Source organism: Perca flavescens, chromosome 10 (genome assembly GCF_004354835.1).
Source record: "Perca flavescens isolate YP-PL-M2 chromosome 10, PFLA_1.0, whole genome shotgun sequence".
Classification (NCBI taxonomy): Eukaryota; Metazoa; Chordata; class Actinopteri; order Perciformes; family Percidae; genus Perca; species Perca flavescens.
The window spans coordinates 16,288,488-16,308,445 of NC_041340.1; the positions used below are offsets into that span (position 1 = coordinate 16,288,488).

The 19,958-nt window shown below is 40.9% G+C and overlaps 3 protein-coding genes and 1 non-coding gene across 6 annotated transcripts; 3 read left to right on the top strand and 1 right to left on the bottom strand.

Annotated features, from left to right (window-relative positions):
- Positions 1–369: 369 nt before the first annotated feature.
- On the bottom strand, positions 370–3,322 carry hs6st2 (heparan sulfate 6-O-sulfotransferase 2). Of its 3 annotated transcripts, XM_028588932.1 has the most exons (3): positions 3,201–3,322; positions 2,382–2,855; positions 370–1,815 (listed from the first exon to the last, which is right to left on the bottom strand). In XM_028588932.1, the coding sequence occupies exons 2-3, from the start codon at positions 2,840–2,842 to the stop codon at positions 987–989; spliced, it is 1,290 nt and encodes a 429-aa protein (XP_028444733.1). In that variant the 5' UTR covers positions 2,843–2,855; positions 3,201–3,322; the 3' UTR covers positions 370–986. The 3 variants fall into 3 exon arrangements, with proteins under 3 accessions (XP_028444733.1, XP_028444732.1, XP_028444731.1); XM_028588931.1 differs by having other exon boundaries at positions 370–1,812; positions 2,382–3,322; XM_028588930.1 differs by having other exon boundaries at positions 2,382–3,322.
- Positions 3,323–3,515: 193 nt separating this feature from the next.
- On the top strand, positions 3,516–3,588 carry trnaf-gaa (transfer RNA phenylalanine (anticodon GAA)). Its single transcript has one exon. It is a non-coding gene; the product is annotated as a tRNA-Phe (tRNA).
- A 3,745-nt stretch (positions 3,589–7,333) lies between these two features.
- zgc:153018 (Transmembrane protein 179-like) lies at positions 7,334–10,365 on the top strand. The gene is made up of 4 exons (XM_028589586.1): positions 7,334–7,799; positions 8,719–8,856; positions 9,056–9,134; positions 9,948–10,365. The coding sequence occupies exons 1-4, from the start codon at positions 7,477–7,479 to the stop codon at positions 10,143–10,145; spliced, it is 738 nt and encodes a 245-aa protein (XP_028445387.1). The 5' UTR covers positions 7,334–7,476; the 3' UTR covers positions 10,146–10,365.
- Positions 10,366–14,059: 3,694 nt separating this feature from the next.
- On the top strand, positions 14,060–19,862 carry LOC114562839 (heterogeneous nuclear ribonucleoprotein U-like protein 2). Its single transcript, XM_028589469.1, has 11 exons — positions 14,060–14,795; positions 15,328–15,404; positions 15,559–15,801; positions 15,926–16,038; positions 16,190–16,456; positions 16,676–16,798; positions 17,025–17,126; positions 17,411–17,579; positions 17,904–18,131; positions 18,213–18,265; positions 19,700–19,862. Exons 1-11 carry the CDS (start codon positions 14,263–14,265, stop codon positions 19,772–19,774), a joined length of 1,983 nt encoding a protein of 660 aa, XP_028445270.1. The 5' UTR covers positions 14,060–14,262; the 3' UTR covers positions 19,775–19,862.
- The last annotated feature ends 96 nt before the right edge of the window (positions 19,863–19,958 follow it).

A 19,958-nucleotide genomic window follows, 5' to 3' on the forward strand; every position in this document is an offset into this window, starting at 1 on the left:
TGCATGTGACTGATCCAAAAAGGAATCGCTCTTTTGAACAATCTTATAACCTCCATGAAGTCTTGAACATTTTCAGTGTATTGCTGAATAATTCTTTAAAATTTAGGAGCAGCTGATCCCTCTATTAAAGCCTCTGATGATCACGCTGAAAATGGTTTAAATCCTATCCAACCAAATTGAAGAATAAACTGTGATGTCAACTAGCACCTCAGTATCTCAACCCAGGAAGTTTTGATTTCATTAACATTATTTCAGCGCTCCCTGCTGGTGTTCCAGAGGTTTGCAAAAAGCTTGCAGTCTTTTGTGCACACGGTCAGACAAAAGGACAAAGAAAGAAGATGTCCAAGTATGTCAAGAATAGAACAGTTCTATGAATGTAAAAACATTTATGTAAAAAACAAAAAAAAAAAAAAAATTTGACTTGGGACACATTCAGTAATTTTACAACATTAGCAGTTAATGCTACACAATGAGGTATCTATGGAAATTCCATTATCCTTTTTTGTTACTGAAAAGACAGGTACATTTTAAAATGTAGGCATTTCAGACAAGACAACAATTTGACAAACTTATAGATTGTAAATCACAAACAGTAGCATATTATTTATAGAAACAAGTATTACATGTTTTTTCTTTGTTAAAAAGCACAAACACCCCCTCATTCCAAGCTACATCACAAGAGTTCAGGTGTGTTTAAAAGCCAGGAGAACAGTCTAGAAGGCTTGTGTGATCACTGAAAGGTAAATGATTGCAGGTACCTAGACCAGCCTTTCATTCTGTCAGGGAAATGTCTCCATTATGAATGTCAGTTGTGGCAAAGAAATACAATCAGTATCAATAAATAAAATGTGTGTCATTTGTTCATGGTGAGAAAAAAGAACATTTAGTGGAAGGCATATTCTAAAAATAAATTTGATTCATTAACAACAGACAAGGCAGAACTTGGCACACCTAGTATTAAGAAACCCTACTGCCTGTTCCCGTCACTACCACTGCTCCACATTGTCTGTGTAATCCTCCATGGTGCCATTTTCATCCAGATCCCACCAGTCTGGGAGTAGTACTTCTGACTCCACAGTGTCTCCACCAGCCTTTCCCCTCAGCTGCTCCTCAGTTACTACAGAGAGGCTCACAGGCTGACGGGGTGTTGCTGTGGGCTTCAGCTGCCTCCCTTGCTTTGTTGTGAGCCTTCCACGGAGACGCCTCCTCTCCTGCTGCCGCCTCGCCCTGGCCTGCCTGCGCTCCTGCTGCCTCGCCACCTGGAAACGCTGCAGGAAAAGGTCACGGGCATACTCATACAGCTCTACATCCCATCGGTTTAGCTGGAGGATTCTGTATTGTGTCTCAGAAGGGACCTCAACACTGGAGGCTCGTGTGCCATTGAGCTGTGTGAAGGGTGCGATGAACTCCAGGTTGAAGGTACGTTCAAACAGATACTGGGTCTTACGCTGGTACTCCGTCAGCCCGAAGAAGGCCATGCCACGTAGGTTACGTTTGGCGCTCTCCAGAAGCACTGCCCAGCGCTCGTCCTCACTCATGGTGGAGACGTTGTAGCAACCCACCAGGCTGAGATCAGCCAGCATGCGGGTTTGCCGGTTGTTGGCCAGGTTGTAGGGGCAGTCCATGAACTCCTGCAGGGAGCAACCTGACCAGTCATCTCCTGAGTAGCAGCTTGGCAGTTCAAACAGCGTTGGTGAACGTCCATCACACACATGTTTGGATGACCTCCACGTAGCACCACGTTGTACGTGACGCCACTCACTCAGGTAGCGGGATACGGGGTCTCTTAAGATGGTTATATAATAATAGTTCCTACTGGGAAGAAAAGAAGACATTAGGTCTGTAATAAGCCAACTCAAATAGCCTCAAGATGTTACTGCAATTAATATATCTATTTGAATTAGTGCTGCAAATAATGTTTTTTTATTCATTATTAATTAATCTCTTAAATTCTTTTTCAAATATTCAAGTAAGTATTTGATGTACCAATCGTTACGCTTAGAGAATAGATTTGTTGGATTAGTTTGGCAAGAAGCTCCTGCAATTATTTGAACAAAGTTTAGCCACTTTTTTTTAAATAAAAAGATGTTTTTACATACTTTGTGAAAAAGCAAATATTTTTAGAAGCAGATTGTGACCACCTGCTCACAGTGTTGAAACTTCCTCCAAGCGTCCCATTCACCCTCACTATGAGGGTGAATTAGCTACATCAATTGAATAAAATAAACAGCTGTAATAGCATCAAACTGGTCAGGTAAAAGGGTTCAATTAAATATGTATTTAATTAACAGCTGTGGCATACAGTACACGTAACGTCGAAACGTTTTATTACACTTAGGTCATTATTAAGATTCCCATCCCAAGCATCCCCCTACACCAACCTGGGCAGGTTCTCGGGAGCCTCTTGTGAGTCCATGCGTGACGGAACGCAGCTGGTCAGCTCAGTCCAGTCCGCATGAAGTCCGCAGCTCCAGCCGGTGGAGAAACGGGAAAACAGCCAGGTTTCTTTTTTACCTGGCCGGTAACAGGTACATTTCTTCTGACCTGCGTGACACTCGCAGGGCCTCTCCAGCTGAATATTCCGCACCAGGTGTCGACCAAACGTCGTGCCACCAGTTTTCTGAATGTGCAGAAAAACAATAACATCATCTCCTTTGATGTTGAAGTCTACGCCACGATTTAAATCTGCTATGGTGAAATTGAAGCGAGGGACGAAGCGGACCAGAGCGCCGTCTTCTGCAATGTAAGGGTCCTTTTGGAGCCCGTCTTGGATTTCATTGCCACTGCTTCGGGAACCAGTTGCACTGCCGCCCTCAAACCAGGATCCCAGCTGGTGTAGCATCTGGCACTCAGACCTGCTCGGGCACACATACTGGATCATAATGACGCCAAAGAGCAACACCATGAGCAGGACGATAAGGAGCCGGTGGTGGCTGTTACTGCTGGACTTCTCATCCATCTTCACGGGACGGACAAAAACACATCACTAAGGCAGTCCGGACCCCTGCCTTGGCTGGGGAACCTCGGGAAATAGTCTTTTATGGCCGCCTAATGAAGCGAAAACAATGCTACAACAGCTAACGACAGCTAGCCCGACTGAGTCTAAAAACCCCGAAGCATAGCTTAATGTAACGTTCGCTGTATTTTAGGCAGCAAGGCGTACATGCCTCATTTGAAATAGTAAAGTAGTTTTACAGTACCAGTAGTTAGTTCTACAAAGTGGTAGTCTTTTCTTGCAGCAGTAAACCCATGTCTTCCACGACCATCGATTCTTGACCTTCCTTCCCAGCAGCCTCTGCGCTCAATGTGGGCGTCAAAATTACGTCATCCGGAGCGTTTATATACTGTCTATGATCCAGAGCCATAGAGAACACAAAGTCAACCTGTCAGGGCGGTCAACCGGTTGAAGCGGTTTCACGATTTAGCATAATGAGTTTGTTAATTGTGGAAATAAAGATAATGCAGAAGTATTTGGCCGTCCACAAATCTGACATGCATTTTAATTTAGCTCTATCGCCGAAATAGCTCAGTTGGGAGAGCGTTAGACTGAAGATCTAAAGGTCCCTGGTTCGATCCCGGGTTTCGGCATTTTGCTGGTTTATTCCAGCATTTTCCAGTAAAGACGCATATCCCGTCCGCACGCCCTAGGCAAATCACATTGCGAGTTACACCATTTAAAAACCAATCGTCTGGCGGCGTAATGTCTACTCCATTAATTTGACAACCAACTACGCTGCGTAGTCAATCTTTCCAAATGCCAATCAAATGGCGAGGTCAATCTTTAATAAGCAATTAATGCAATTTAAAATCGCTTATTTATTTCTCCTCCTTTCCGCGTTTTCAAAACTGCGGCTAGTTTTCTCCGTGGTTTTCGAGAGGCAGGCCTACGGTGAAACCTTTATGTTCTTGTGCATTAAATAAGATGCACGATTTGTAAGGCATGTGAATTGTTTTGCCAATTGGTTCATATGACACATTTTTGATTGCTTAAAGGTGTGCATTATAGCTATATTATTTCAGAAAATCGCATCAAAGAAGACACACAAGGCTATCGAAGTAATTTACCTTTCTAGTTGCCTTGCCATCAAATGCCGGCAACAGGCCGTCATGCTCCTACAAGGTAAAATAAATGATTAATCAAAAACCTCTGAAACAATACACTTTACTTACTTTTGACTTTTCTAGTTTGGCCATTTTTGAAATAGAAATGTTAGATTACATGGAGGGAATGGACAAAAAGCAGATAAATAACAGCAGGATGAATGATGAATGTGTTCCCAATGTGAAGTTGACTGCTTACATTGAAAGCACATTACCAACTATACTCCATATGTTCCTCCTATTTTTTTCAGGCACCCTCCACTGCAGCTTTCTCAAAGTTGGCAGAGATCTTCAACAGGGGGTCCTGACCATTAGGGGTCCACAGAGTTAGTGCAGGGGGGACAGCCAAATTATATTAAAAAATGTGTCTGAAAATATATAGCCTATGTTAATTATTAATTTATATTTTCAGATTAATATGAATCCAACATATTAAAAGCAAAGATAAATTGGCCTATTTGTGAAGAAAAAAGCAATATTTACACATTGAAGATAACCTTTCTATATAGGTTACTTTGGTAGCCATACACTTAAGATGAAAGAAGTCACTGTGCCTTCCAAATGTATGTTTAACATTTAAACATGATGTAGGCTATAAATGATAACAATTTATTTTCATCCATTCGGCCCAGTTTAATATGCAACTCAGTTGTATACAATATATCTAATCTACTGTTAGCTGCTGGTTCTATCGTTTTACTTGTTTAATATGCTTGTTATATGTTTTATTGCTTCACCTGCTTTTATTGTACTTACCATGGTTTTACTGTAAAGTGTCTTTGAGTACTTTGAAATGCCCTTTATAAATAAAATTTATTATTATTATTATTATTATTATTATTATTATTATTATTATATACAGTAGGGGGTCCCTACTCAGTCTCTCTTCCATCTAAGGGGTCCATGGCCTTAAAAACATTAAAGACCCCTGAGCTAGAGGATAAGACTGAAGGTCGAAAGGTTGCTGGTTCAATCCTGGGTTTTAGCATTTTGTGACTGCAAACAAACCCAACATTTTCCAGTAAAAGCCAAATTATTTCCATTAATTATTTGTAGGGATGTTGTTTGGAGCATTGGTCACATTAAGGAACTAGCTCTGTTGTGATAAGATCTGTTAAAGCACAAATTAATGGAATTGCTATAGATTTATTTTATTCAAATATGTAGCAAATAAGTACAAAAACAAACTTAACATATAGTAAACTCTCAATATACATATTCTCATAAACAACATCAATAAACAACATAAAAAAATATTACATATCCGAAGAGGAAGAAGAAGACTGAATCTCCAGTCAGGAGTTACCAACCAACTTTAGGCCAATACAAATAAGGAAATACAGTATGTAAATAAAAACATTTTACTTTTTAATTGGGGACAAATCATGTGTTATATAACATAAAATACTGTAATGTATTCAATGAATGTATTATCCATTCAGTCCATTTTCTCCTTCATTCTCAACTGATTTTCATATATGTATGTGTATTGGCCTTGTTTCTAGAATGGCAGCCTACCCTTTATAGCAACATTATGAGGCTCATAAGTGTTCACTTTTCGTGTCAGACATCATGTTCATTCAATTCTGTGGTAATTCAATCTGGCAATTTGGAAAGGATTTAATTGAATGTGCATCAACCTGAGGGTGACCTTTGACTTCAGTTTCCCTCTTTTTGTATATTTCAAGGTTGATGTGGCAATGATTTTTCCAAATATGATTTTTCTGCACAGGGCTCTGCATTAAAACCAATAGGTCTCTTCCCAGTTACAGGCTGGATGCCATTGTCCGTCCCACAGAAAAGAATTTCACCCCAGCTTCACCCACATTCCTCTCTACCAAACCGTGACATCGTCTGGGGCAATTAAAAAGACATAATGCACTGTGGACATGAGTTCTTTATAGTGCCTGAATTATAAGTCTCTAAACCTACTTGGAATCTCTGTGTCTGCAGTGAAACTATAATTTTGCTTTCAAGCCTGAAATGACTGATGATTAGCGTCATTAATCAGCCCCTTCACCAGTGATCATCCAGATAATCAGTTTGCCTGATTAAATCTGCAAGAGCTGATAAAAAGATATCAGTTTGTAAAGTCAGACCGCTGCGATTACGTCACTGGTGGAGGAATTTACCAATGATCGTTTGTGTAAAAGATGTTTCACTCTACTCATTAATAACCTCCTGAGAACCGAGGAAAATTTTGTTTTTCCTAATCAGATTTTTTTGTGATTCCATACCTGTTTAAGGTTAAAAAAACATCTTACAATTTTAGCAATTTTTTTATTTTTATTTATTTAAAGAATGTCCACTGTACTGGACAACAGGATCATTTGGGTACGAAAAAAGACAAATTTGGTAGATGTGGAGTCATTATTTACATGAAGATAGTCCTGATGTCCACTATAATTGACATTCATAAAATGCCAATTTTTCAAAAGATACATAATGTAGTTTCTATCAGAACTCAATATAGGATTCCTAACACCTTAATGAACAAGAAAATATATGATTATCATAAAATAAATAATAATATTTGACTCATCTCTTATCTTTCCATAAAATGTGCTTGTTCCTATGCTGTCCATTTTGGATTGAAAGAAAGAGGCGGTTCCCGGCCTCCCAGCCAATCAAATAACACATCACTGAAAAGCCCAGGATGTCCTCTGTACAGTACAGCAGGAATTAAGAGACTTGCACAAACGATTCCAAGGAGAGGAATGAAACTCAAATGTCCACTACAGTGGACATAAGTCAATGGGATAAAGCGACCTCCAAGTCTACAAAAGGGCAGTTTATGGCTGTTGTTTGTCTGTTAGTAAGATGTCTAAACACGTGTAGACATCTTACTAACAGAAGATAGACCATAACAATGATCACGTTTGTTTATTTTGTTTTTGGTGTGGTCCCTAGATATGAGTTCCACAAGGAACGCTCAGTAATCATGTTATGTAACTACTACTAATTGTATAACGTGTATAGCCTACTATATGTGCATATTTGTTTCTGTAGGCTATTTATTGTTTATTTCATATAAATGTTAAATATGTTTACGTATGCACCAACAACCAAGGCAAGTTCCTTGTAAGTGTTACTTAATTGCCAATAAATCCCTTTGTGATTCTGATTTTGACAATAATATTGATGATTCGTATTTCTGTCTTTTTCTTTTGGGCGGAGTGAGACCTCTGAGCCGCCTCCTCTCTGTGAGGGGCGTTGTGATGTGTGTCGGATGGAATGCGCAGCCATGACTTGGTCCCCGCCCTGATTTCTTTAAATACCCACCACCACCACCCCAGTGAATATACGGGGATGTGCTGACATTAATCGGTATTGTTTTTAACAACGTATAACATTAGTTCTTGTTTAACTTGTAACATGGAGCTGGACCGGCGGCTGTTGCTGGCCCACTGTACGGCTCACGCCCTGTCGATCGTAGCGGGCTTACTGGTTGTCGTCCCCATGGCTCTCAACGGCTCCGCTTTCAAAGGCCGCTGCGCACTCTTCTCCATCGGCTACTGGAGGACAGAGGACCGGGAAGAGCTCACGGGACAGCCGGAAGACCTATCTCACCTGGTGGTACAGCAGTGGGGCCCACCGGCTGCCTGCCAATTCGCCACATTTGTCGGTATTTTCACGGTGCTGTACGGTGCAGCGCAGGGTTGGAGGTGCCTCTTCTATCTGCACGGACGTCATGATGAGTGAGTCCTCACCGATAACTGCAGGAGCCTACTGACCTAATTCTACTACAGTTAGCCTACTTCTGTTATTGCCGTACTTCTGCTTCTTTATTTGATCGTAGGCTACTTTATACTTCACTACATTTTGGAGGCATACATTTAACGTTATGCATTTCAATGCATTTATTTAAAAAATAAAAATAAAGCTTTAGTAAAATATATTATGATACATTATTGAGTGATTGAGTGAGTGAGTGAGTGAGTGAGTGAAGAACATAGGAGAAGAACGACACTCTGTTGCAGCTGGACTAGGGGCACAATCTTCTCCCCATGAACACCCCAACAAGAGTCTCTCACATGTTAAGTCCTGCAGGGTCGCTACAGTACTATTTCAAATGTATTTTACAGACTGGAAATAACTCTGCTTTCTTTACACAAAACCTAGATAGCTATGTCCAAAATATGTTTAGCTCCTAATGCATGTGTGTATGTGTGTGTGTGTGTGTGTGTGTGTGTGTGTATATATATATATATATATATATAAATATATATATATATATATATATATATATATATATATATATATATATATAAAAATGTGCACATTAATATTTCTTAGAGCACAAGATGCTGTCTTCAGATGCCTTGTTTTATCTGACCAACAGTCCAAAACCAAAATATAGTCACTTAACTATCAGACATGTCAAAGAGTAGCAGCAAATCATCACATTGGAAGAACAGGAACCTTTTTGATTTGTGTTAAAAAAATAGCATAAATGATAATTTAATTATCAAAATAGTTGCCGCCAGTTAATTTACTGGCGCTCGATCAACTCTACTTATCATTTAAGCTCTGTGGCTACCCACATTCCCAATTTATAGCTTTTAATCTATGTTTATTATGTCTGATGGCTGTCTGTGTGTGTGTGTTTCTGTTTAGCACCCTGTTTTCGTCCTTCCTGACGGTGCTGCTGAGCGTGTGTGTGCTCTTCCTGTCTGGAGGGGCCAGTGTTATCTTGTCTCTGGGACTCGTCTCCTGGTGTGACACAGTGACTGATCACGACACACGGCCATACAGGTACGGTACATTATCTGATGGTGGAACATCCTGTATGTTGAGTTACTTGGTGATCTTTCAGCCAAGATTTCTTCTAAAACTAGAGGAGTCTTCTGTCTGAACATACTGATATCAAAACCAAGCAAAGCAAAACGGTAAACATTCTGTGAGCGTGGATCATTTCTCATCCCTTCATGTTTGTTTGTCATGTTGTTTTCAGCTGTTCAGAGTCCCAGTCTGTTCCACTTTACCTGGATGTGGACACCTCCTCTTTCTACAATGAGCTCAGTCTGGCACAGGTAGGAGCGCTCACAAGTTTACACAATTAATAACACACACATTCTGTACAATAGATAGCTAAAGTCATACCCACTTTTCAACACAGCATCTCGACCAGACAATGTATTTTCCCACAGAGGTTCTCATTTTATTTGTATTTCTAAAATGCTAAGACATGATACTGGGCTATTCTGTGCTACAGGTATCTACTACTGTATTGCATTATTATTTTGTTAGCATTCAACAGATCTTCCTTCACTATGTAAATAAGAATTAGCACAGTAACAATTAACGGACATTATGCTCATTCATATTTCTGTTTTAGTGTTTGAATAAAAAGCTCCTATTAAAAGGCTGTTTTTAAATTACAAATACTAAAAAGCACATCCTTATACAGTACATCAATATTGACTGAAAAAAGTTCCTTTTTTGAGAATGAGAATTAGGCGGCTAAAAAAGTTAAGAAGTAGGCTACTAAAATGTATTATTTGCTTCCCAAATTAATTTTCAGTCGATGTGGAAGCTGTTGTAGTAGTTGCCAGGAAAATGTACCTGCTCTCAAAAAAATATGGCGATATAAAAGTTATTATCTCTGTCAGTCGAACAACAGCAACTTTTACAGCTTTGTGGATTGCGCACACTCATTTTTTTCCCCCATTGTTGTAGCTATTTTTCTGGCTCTTGCAAAGAAAGATAACATCCCTATTCATGAAGCTCTGATTAGCTCACACACACACACACACACACACACACACACACACACACACACACAGCAATCATAGCCTTGATGTTTTCATTATATAAGCAAAATCAATCCCTTCTTGTGTCCTCAGGCGTCTCTCTGGGGAGTGACGGCTCTGTGGCTGGCTCAGTCCATCCTGGCTTTCCTGCGGCTTTACCACTCTCACAGCCAGCACATCAGCAGGCCGCGTGGCCCCCGAGAGAAGGAGCTGCTGCTAGGACACAGTCCATCTGAGAACGGCTCCCCAACACCTCCACATCCTCCAACAACACCCACCATCATTGTCTAACTGAGAGTGTCAGGTAGTGATACAAGATGATACAATTAACTCTGCTGTATAAATTGTGTTTTAAACCTCATTTTTTCCCCATATCACTATTAATAATACCCACATGGTCTACAGTTCTTACTACTGCATGTAGAATATGGGCATGAAAGATTTTATTTTGATATAATTCATCTTCTTATAAAAGAAGACCCTGACCGATAAATGGTATAAGCGTGTATGTCAGTCGATAAGACATTTCACTATAGAAATGCCAAAGATTTGTTTCAGGTCATTTAGAAAGTGTGTCCATTAGGCCTGTATAGTTTGTCTTCCAGAGAGCACTGACTCGTTTATTTTCACCATCCAGTAAGTGGTCAGGCTGTATTATATAATGATATGATATTTGAGCAGGGCCAACAAGCACCACAATTTAGCCATAGTTTGTGCCTCTTGTATTTATTCAATTTGAGTCACAGAACTAAGCATCTATTTCTTTGAATGATCAATACCAGTTGATCTTTATTTTATTTTTTTCAAAATCCTTACATTTTCAGTTCCCTGCATGATAAAACACAGTTCCCCCATCTAGATAGTCGGAAAGTATGCTGCGTTCACGTCATATCATTTAAGAGAATTTGTTTATTTTAAGTGCCCATGTAATGGTGATACATGAGAGCCACTAACAGGGATTAACTTAAACTCTGTCTAGGGACAAAGGGGATTTTACAGAATTAAAAAAACACTCATTAGAATAGTTGAAGCAGATGTATTCAATGATCTAATAACTATCTAATAACCAGTGTTATCTTTAAGCTAATAATTATCCTTGTCATTAGACCGTGACTTTGTGAATCAGTGCATTACAGTTTATTTACGTCACTGATGTCGCCAAAAGCAACCAGTTGGTGTTGTCTGTTTTGAATATATTTAATATGCATGGTTGTTTACATTTCTGCTGGAGTCTGACATTTTGCACAGTTGTGTCCTCATCAGGGAGAATACACTTTTTTTGACTGTTCTAAGAGTAATATTGAGATGTAGCACTGAGGCGCTTTTATTGTGAAGCATGTGGTGAGAGTTTGACTGAGCCACCAAGTACAAGGCTCACTGTGTGAGCATGACCCGAATGTTCTGTTGTGTAACAGAAAAATCTCTGCTGATCTTCTCTCTTCTTGTGACGATTTTTATCATGATGCTGTTTGTCTGGACGCAGCCGCTCTCTGGGCATTAATGAAGCAGTCAAATCTTCTCAAATGATACTTGTAGAGTGTAAACCTGCAAGCACCTGTGATATTTTTCATATTGAGAGAGATTTGTGCGGAGCCCAGAAGGGTCAGTGGAGAGGCAAGAAGTTACTAACTTTGCTGAGTTCCTAAAACAAATGATTTAAAGTTGTTTCTAAACTTGTATCCTGTTATCATTGACCCAAGTGGTTGTAATGAAACACAGACAGCGGAGCAAGAAATCTGAAGTAAAGAGAGATGCGACAGTATTAGTAATGTCTTGTAATAAGGGCTGTCCTCAATTAAAGAAATTCTTAGTCGACTTAGACTCATATGATTTTTGTCAACATATCAATTAGTTGATTTAATCTACAGATCTGTTAAACTGAGTTTCTCTGTCAAAGAATCATGCAAAAGCACCACTTCAAATGTTTACCAGAGATGTGCTCCTAAGTTTCTTTAAAAAGTCATTCACCATGAAAAAAAAGCATAAAAAATGACTAATCAACTAAAGAAATCCTCGACTAAGACCAACACGACCGATTAGTTGACTAAGGCCGGTTACACATTGCCCGCGTTGCGCGAGCGTGTCAGCCGCGTGGCGTGTCCGTTCATATTTCGGCTCCCATGTTAACAGGTTAGAGCTTACACACTGCCGGCGTGAGACGCGTGCCTGCTAGAAATAGAACCGATGCCTATTTTTCACGCGAGACGCGAGCGTGTTGGAAGCGTTTCCACGCAAAATAGAATAGAAAAATATGTGTATATGTCATTTAGACACAAATGCATATTATTAAATGACATCTTGATGTTTGAAAGTCTAGGTTTTGACATCAATGTAGATATAAATGTAATACAAAATTTCAGAGAAAATATTTTCAAATGTTGCACTGGTCATACAGAACGAAATATTCTGGAACATATTTTGCAGTCAATACTGCCGATGTTGTCTTGCTTTAATCAAATCAGTCTATATAAGGGTAGTAGGATAGGCTACAATAACAACGTGAGTGACGGTCCAACATCAGATAGGCTGTATAGGCTCTTTACAGCTACACAGACAGCCCACTTACTCATTTTTCAGAGTTTGAATCTGTCGGCACTGTGTCCCGAGATCAGCCCTCCCTGTAGCCTATCTAGCAGCAGGAGCAGCGCCGCGTCAGACACGCTTCTGGTGTGTGGGACACAGAAAAATCCACGCAGCTGAGACGCAACAGAAACGCCATCCTCATGAGACGCGTGCAGTGTGTAACCAGCCTAATGGATGAAGAGGGGCAGCCCTACTTGTAATATATAAAATGTTTTTTGTATTGCTTTTTACCTCTTATACCTGTTTGTGCTAATCCACAATCATGTTTTTTTTGTCTTATTTGTTGAATAAAAAGCTTCCCATTATGAAAGAATTTTGTGTGTGTGTGTGTGTGTGTGTGTGTGTGTGTGTGTGTGTGTGTGTGTGTGTGTGTGTGTGTGTGTGTGTGTGTGTGTGTGTGTGTGTGTGTGTGTGTGTGTGTGTGTGTGTGTGTGTGTGTGTGTGTGTGTGTGTGTGTGTGTGTGTGTGTGTGTGTGTGTGTGTGTGTGTGTGTGTGTGTGTGTGTGTGTGTGTGTGTGTGTGTGTGTGTGTGTGGTTTGTGTGTGTGTGTGTGTGTGTGTGTGTGTGTGTGTGTGTGTGTGTGTGTGTGTGTGTGTGTGTGTGTGTGTGTGTGTGTGTGTGTGTGTGTGTGTGTGTGTGTGTGTGTCCCAAAATGCTGGACCCCAGTTAAAGGGCTGTTTGAGGGTTAAGACTTGGTTTTATGATTAGGGATATAATAAGGTAAGGGCCTAGGGAATGCATTATGTCAATGATTGGTCTCCACAAAGATAGTAAAACAAACGTGTGTATATATACAAGTACCTCAAATTTGTACTTAAGTACAGTACTTGAGTAAATGTACTAAGTTACATTCAACCACAGCTGTTGTGTGTGTATATATACATACTAAAGAAGTATGTCCATATAAATCAATATTGTGTGTGTGCACACACATTGATTGCTGTGGTTGAATGTAACTTAGTACATTTACTCAAGTACTGTACTTAAGTACAAATTTGAGGTACTTGTACTTTACTTGAGTCTTTTCTTTTCATGCTACTTTTTACTTCTCCGCTAAATTTCAGAGAGAAATATTTTACTTTTTACTCCACAATATCAATCTGACAGCTTACAAATTAAGATTTTTGAACACAAAACACATGTAGTTTATGAAACACAAGGTTTTATTTTAAATTAAACTACCCAACAATATACAGGCCTTCAAGTACAGAACGATTACGATTAAACACTTATGACAGAACTGTTTTGATCGTTTCCAGTTTCTAAAATGTGAGGATTTTTCTGCATTGAGTACTTTACTTGTAATACTTTAAGTATATTTTCCTGATGATACTTACATATATTTTCATTGCAGGACTTTTACTTGTAACAGAGTATTTTTAAAGTGTGGTATTATTACACTTCTTCCACCACTGCAGAACAGTACATTTGGTTATTCTGTATCCTTCACTGTTGTAAGTGACTGTACTGTACTGTACTGTAGTGGTTGTCAGATAAAAGATGGGTTGAGCCTGTGGATGTTTTAATTTTGAGCCTGGAAAATGTCAAAAATGTGGCCCCTCCTTGTTTCAACACCAAGTGTAGTACTATTTCCAAACGTTTGGTGACAGCAAAGACTCCTGCGAGTGTCTGATCTGCCATAAATTAGAAGAGAGAAGAAGTAAAGAGCCAATCACAAACCAGGGCACCATATTCAACCGATGTTTTGATCCAAACTGCTGCCTTTCTCCTGTAGTTTACCATAACCTCTTTGGTTTACTTTGAGTCCGATATTTTGCCCCAACTCGATTAAAAAATCACCTGAATTTGCACTCACACGGTAGCAATGAAGCTAACGGACATCAAAAAGCTAAAAGTGGCCGAACTGCGGTCCAGACTTAAAGAACTCGGGTTGGACAACAAGGGACTGAAAGCTGAGCTGTTAGGCAGGCTGTGGTCCGCGTTAGAGGCAAAACAAAGTGCGAAGGACGGTGATGAAGAGATACAACTACAAAATGACCGCTCACAGACACCTTCAGCACCGGTGGAGACAGTGGACATAGTGGACATCTGCACTCAGTCCTCATCACCCCCGACAAGAGCTGGTGTTTCTGAGCGATGTAACGTTAAACCGGACTGCATCCGAGAGTACACCGACACCGCCACGCAGACAGAGACCGATACCGGTCTGCCACCTCTACAACAAGGCTCCGAGTGTATTTCAGAGTATGTGCCAGTGCACCAAGCGGAGGAGAGAGAAGTTGAAATGCAGCAGGGAGGTACAGACGATCCTGGAGAGGACAGGAGAACTCTTTCATCAGAAGAGATGGGCAGAGGAAGAGCTTTCTACGAGTTCAAAGAGGAGATAAGATACAAAAGGTAATGCAAACTAGATTTTAGTTAGTCGTTTTGTAAAGACGCATTTAAATGCATCAGGCTCAGTCAAAATTTACACTTGCATCATAAGTTAGGATTATACTTTATAACAGGTTACATGGTGTTTTAATGAGTTTTATAAGGGGCCAGAGGTTAAAAGTCCAATGTTGAGGTACTTTTACTTTACTTGAGTATTTCTATTTTATGCTACTGCGATAAATGTAGGTTTTGTTTAGGCATTTAAAAAACACAAATCTGCTCACATGATAGGCAGACATGTCTAGCTATATATTTTACTGATAAAAAAGAGGGTTGCAAACCACACTTCCTATTAGGTTTCATTGATTTTATATCTTTCAGTCAGCATGAATTCCAGAAAAGTGGAAGGTAAACAAGATACACCTGTCTGAATATGCACACGGGAAACAACAATTTAACAGGCTTTGTGTAGAAATATAGCAAAACTATCCGCTTGAATCTTACAAATGAAGCGGGTGTTCTTAAGCAGCATGCATCTCTATCTCTTGTCGACCAGAGCCAAGTCACCACGATCTCCAGTGGACACAGAGGAGACGGAGGAGGAAGATGAAGATAAAGTCAGACTGGATCCATGTAAGTCTTTGGGCAACACTCACTCTCTTCCGGGTGCAGGAACATGAACCCTTATTGAGTGACAGTGTTTTAAACTTTGATTACCTTTGTCCCAAGTCATTAGGGCAGTGCAGAGGTATTTTGAATCCCTGACTTTACTTGTTTTTCTGCACAGATGACAGACACCTCCACTTTGAGGTGGGTCCTGATTGTGCATGTGGCCAGCCGCGGTTCTGGGCTCGATTCCCCTTGCTGTGGTCAGGCTGCAGGCTCACCCACGGGGTGCTGCAGGGCAGAGTGAGCTTTGAGGTGAGGCTGGAGAGGAAGTTGCTGACTACACAGCTGGAGGAACAAGAACACATGGATCCTTACGGCCTGAGAGTCGGCTGGTCTGTGGCCGACACCTCTCTACTGCTGGGTAAGGAATAGGTTCATTTTAGGAGAATTGATTTGAACAGAGGCCCCTTTTCTGGAGATTTGTTTATTCTTGTTAAGACCCCTCTGTTCTTTCTCCCTCTGGATTTTTATCTGTATTATACCAGGTGAAGATGAATTCTCTTTTGCTTATGATGGGCGTGGTAAAAAAGTGTCAGGAGGGAAGGAGGAAGAGTTTGGAGAACCCTTCTCAGAGGGAGATATCATTGGCTGTTATGCTGTGAGTGATGCTTTTCTCTTCAATTCTTCCTCTGTTCGCATTCTTCGAAAATTTGACTGCTTTGCTGTTGTCTTGTGAGTTAGAGGACATTGCTTATTCTAATCCCAACTGTGTGTGTTTGTGTGTCATGTTTACACGTGCACATCGACAGTCTTTCTCCACAGACGGTGCTGTTGAGCTCTCTTTCCATAAGAACGGTCGTTTCATGGGGGACGCCTTTTCCCTGGACGCTTCTATGCTGATGGGTCGTCCTCTTTTCCCTCACGTCCTCTGTAAGAGCTGTTCAGTCAGATTCCTCCTAGACCCCACAGCTTCTCCCTGGTACCCGGGTCCTCCAGGGTTCATACCGCTGGCAGCTCTTTCTGCTGGGCAGAGGGTGCGCACCACATTGCCTCCTACCGTCAGAGAAAACTGTGAGGTGAGAGACCGTAGCTGGAGTTCCATCCAAACTATTTAAATGTGTATAATGGAAAGGTGTTTTTATGCATCCCTGTGGTGGAAAAGATTGTTGTTGATGGACCAAAGTGGGGGACATTGCTAGCCATAGAGCTATACTGCTAGCAGTGCTAATTTAGTTATTTTCAGACAAGATATAAAAGTAGTTGTTACATTTCAATCTTACGCTCCTTCCCTCCAGATGTTGTTGATGGTTGGTCTTCCTGGTTCTGGGAAAAGCCACTGGGCAAGGACTCAAATGAAGCAGCATCCGGAGAAACGGTACAAGCTGCTGGGCACCGAGGAGCTGCTCGCATGTATGATTGTCAGTCAAACCCCCAGTCTTCACTCTCATGTTTTATATTCACATTCAAAGATGATGTTTCTGATCAACTGATCCCAAAATGTGTGTGTGTGTGTGTGTGTGTGTGTGTGTGTGTGTGTGTGTGTGTGTGTGTGTGTGTGTGTGTGGTGTGTGTGTGTGTGTGTGTGTGTGTGTGTGTGTGTGTGTGTGTGTGTGTGTGTGTGTGTGTGTGTGTGTGTGTGTATAGAGTGGTGGACAGAGGGACAGCAGGCTGCAGCAGGCCTCTCAGTGTCTAACTGATTTGATTAAGATGGCTGCTCAGACAGCTGGCAACTATATTCTCGATCAGGTAACTTCACTACTTAACACATCGATTTCTCTCTGAAACCGATTTGACTCTGTTAACTGACCTGACCTGTGTACAGTATATTTACATATTTACATACGTCGAAACAACCGAGAGACTGATATGGTAAGGGGTTCAGTATTTCTGAAATTACCTAGTCATTTTAGTCGTAAGCATGTGGAATTATTTATTCATTGAAGCACTGACACATGCATGGGGCGTACCAGCACTTGGATGTTGTATTCCAGCTCTCTTACATATGCTTTTTGTCATCTCTCTGTTTCCAGAGCAACATCCTCTTCTCTGCCCGGCGGTACAAGCTGCAGCTGTTCACAGGCTTCCGGCGGCGGGTGGTGGTGGTCTTTCCCCCAGCAGACGAGTGGAAAAGACGACTGTCTCTGCACCAGACGAGCAACGGGGAGCAGATCCCTGAGACCGCCCTGCTCAAACTCCAAGGTGTGACTTGTTCCCATTTTATAGGAAGTATAACATCTAAGTGAATAATAAGAGCATACCTCAGGTATTTTTATAAGGGATAGAAACTTTTAATGTAATAATAATTACGTTTAAATACCATTCTCTCTTTGGGATTCCTTTAACCCAATTGCTGAAAAACTGACGTGGGCAACCATTTAGAGGTCTTGAACCAGGCTTGAAGTGTATGGGACTACACAACAAACTTAAGCTTCTCGTAATTCTGACAATCATAATTAAACCTGCGACAGCAGAGTTATACATGTGAACGATACCAACACCTTCAACTCTCCTGCTCGTCTCCAGTGAGCTGCAGTCTTCCAGAGCAGCAGGGCGACCTGCTGGAGGAGCTGCAGTATGTCGAGCTGCCTCAGGAACAGGCACAGGCACTCCTGCAGGAGTATAAAGATGAGGCCCGCAGACTGCTGCCCCCCATCGCCAAACAGGAGAAGAAGAAACCCCGACTTCACAAGAAAAGACCCCACCCTCACGGCCCTCTACCCTCGCATAGGATCCAGTGGACTGGACTTCATGGTCAGCATGAGAAATGATGGCAGCTTGTTGGGGAAACATGATATTTTAAGATGTTGGTTGATTTCTTTATGGTCTTTGTAGGATGGAATGACACAGGACTCAATGTGCAGCCATGGAGGCAGCAGCCAAGATATGTGAGTGTTATGCACATAGATATAATATGTATAATAATGTTTTATATCTATGGTTATGCAGCTGTGAAATCCTACAAAACAAACCTCTTTGTTAAATAATTTGGGGCTGTTGTCGTTAGCTGCACTTTAAAGCTGGCGTGTGGAACGCTGACGTGCTTCGCGGAGGTCTCTCCCCCCCCCTTCCTGCCTTTCAAGGTGTTGGGAAATACAAGTAGACTGACATACCGTGTAGCCAATCAGAGAGCCAGAATAAGCAGCTACGCTGTGAAGAACTGTAAGGGAGCGAGAAGGTTGGTTTACGGCACTTTGTGTACTGCTCATGTAACAAGGTTGTTGTGGAGTTAATAAACAAGCTACTGAACAAATAAGCAGTATCGGCATCATTCTGCTGCGCTACAATCACCACAAATTTGGTATACTGTGAAATATAGTGTTCCCTGGTAATCAGCATTGTGTGAACTTGTTTGGCAAGGGCTTTAATATAACGGACGTTCATTTATATGTAAAGGTCCAGCACTATTGCTTTAAGAGGTGGTGTTTAATAAAATCACCTGGACCTCATCGCTGTGTCTTGTAGAAATCATTTAAGTTCAGTGTGAGGGAAGATTATTACACTCAAATACGTTTCATTTATTAAGTTCTTATGAAGGAAACACCACAAGTGTCAAACTAAAGTTTTATGACAAGTTGGGTGACATCTGCCTTAGTTCTTATTACAAAAGAAGTTAATGATCTGACAAGCTGAAGAAGTCAATTCATAAAAGCCTTGGTTTAATCAATGACCCAGTGAGGACATGAGGACAGTTTGTCAGTAATATAGGCAGGTGAACTGTTCACTCACCCAAAGCTGTAATAGAGTCAGAAGAAAATAAATTATAGACTTATTAAAGGACCCAATTCCCACAGCTATTTTAATCTAACATACTATTAAACTAATAACCCTGATTTCATTTCTTCTCCTGGTTCAGCTGAAGCTGAGCTCATCAGGTCCAATTTAAAAGGTGCTCCAAGCGATGTTGGGTGACGGAACTTCTTGTTGACGTTCAAAGTATTTTCCAACAAAACGAGGCTGTCCATGCAGTAACCCGCCCCCCCCCCTCCCAATCCTTTTTGTCGGTTATTGGCAGGAACTCTGTTTGTTATGTTTGGTGGTGCAGGTTGGCCAGTTTGTTTTTGTTGCCGTTTGTGGAGCCTGGGCGGTCTACAGAGACCGTGTTTTTTTACAGTGTGTTCAGGGGACAGGCAGCTGGCGGATAGTGAGGAGATGTTTACTGTATGTGACAAAAAATGTTGTAGCCTAAAAATCGCTTAGAGCACCTTTAATATGTAACTGCTTTTTAAACCGCTGAAAGATGCTAAGTAACACATCAACAGCCCCCTTAACTTCATTTCTTATTCAAATCTCATTGTCCTTTTACATTTTTTACATTTCAGTGGAGTGTGCCTTATCTGGACCAGGGCTACTACTACAGAGATGTTGGTTACAGCGGATATGAAGGGTACTGTTGAAGAAACCTGGAGCAAGAGGAAACGGATGCGTTTGAGATCTGTGTTTACATGGACGATCATTCTACTGATGTTATTTAATAATAAAAAATAAAAAACTAACTACTACATCAGCAAGTTATATTATACAGAGAATTAACGACTACGGTGTATGTTGCACTCTCTGCTTTGACCAATCAAAGACAAG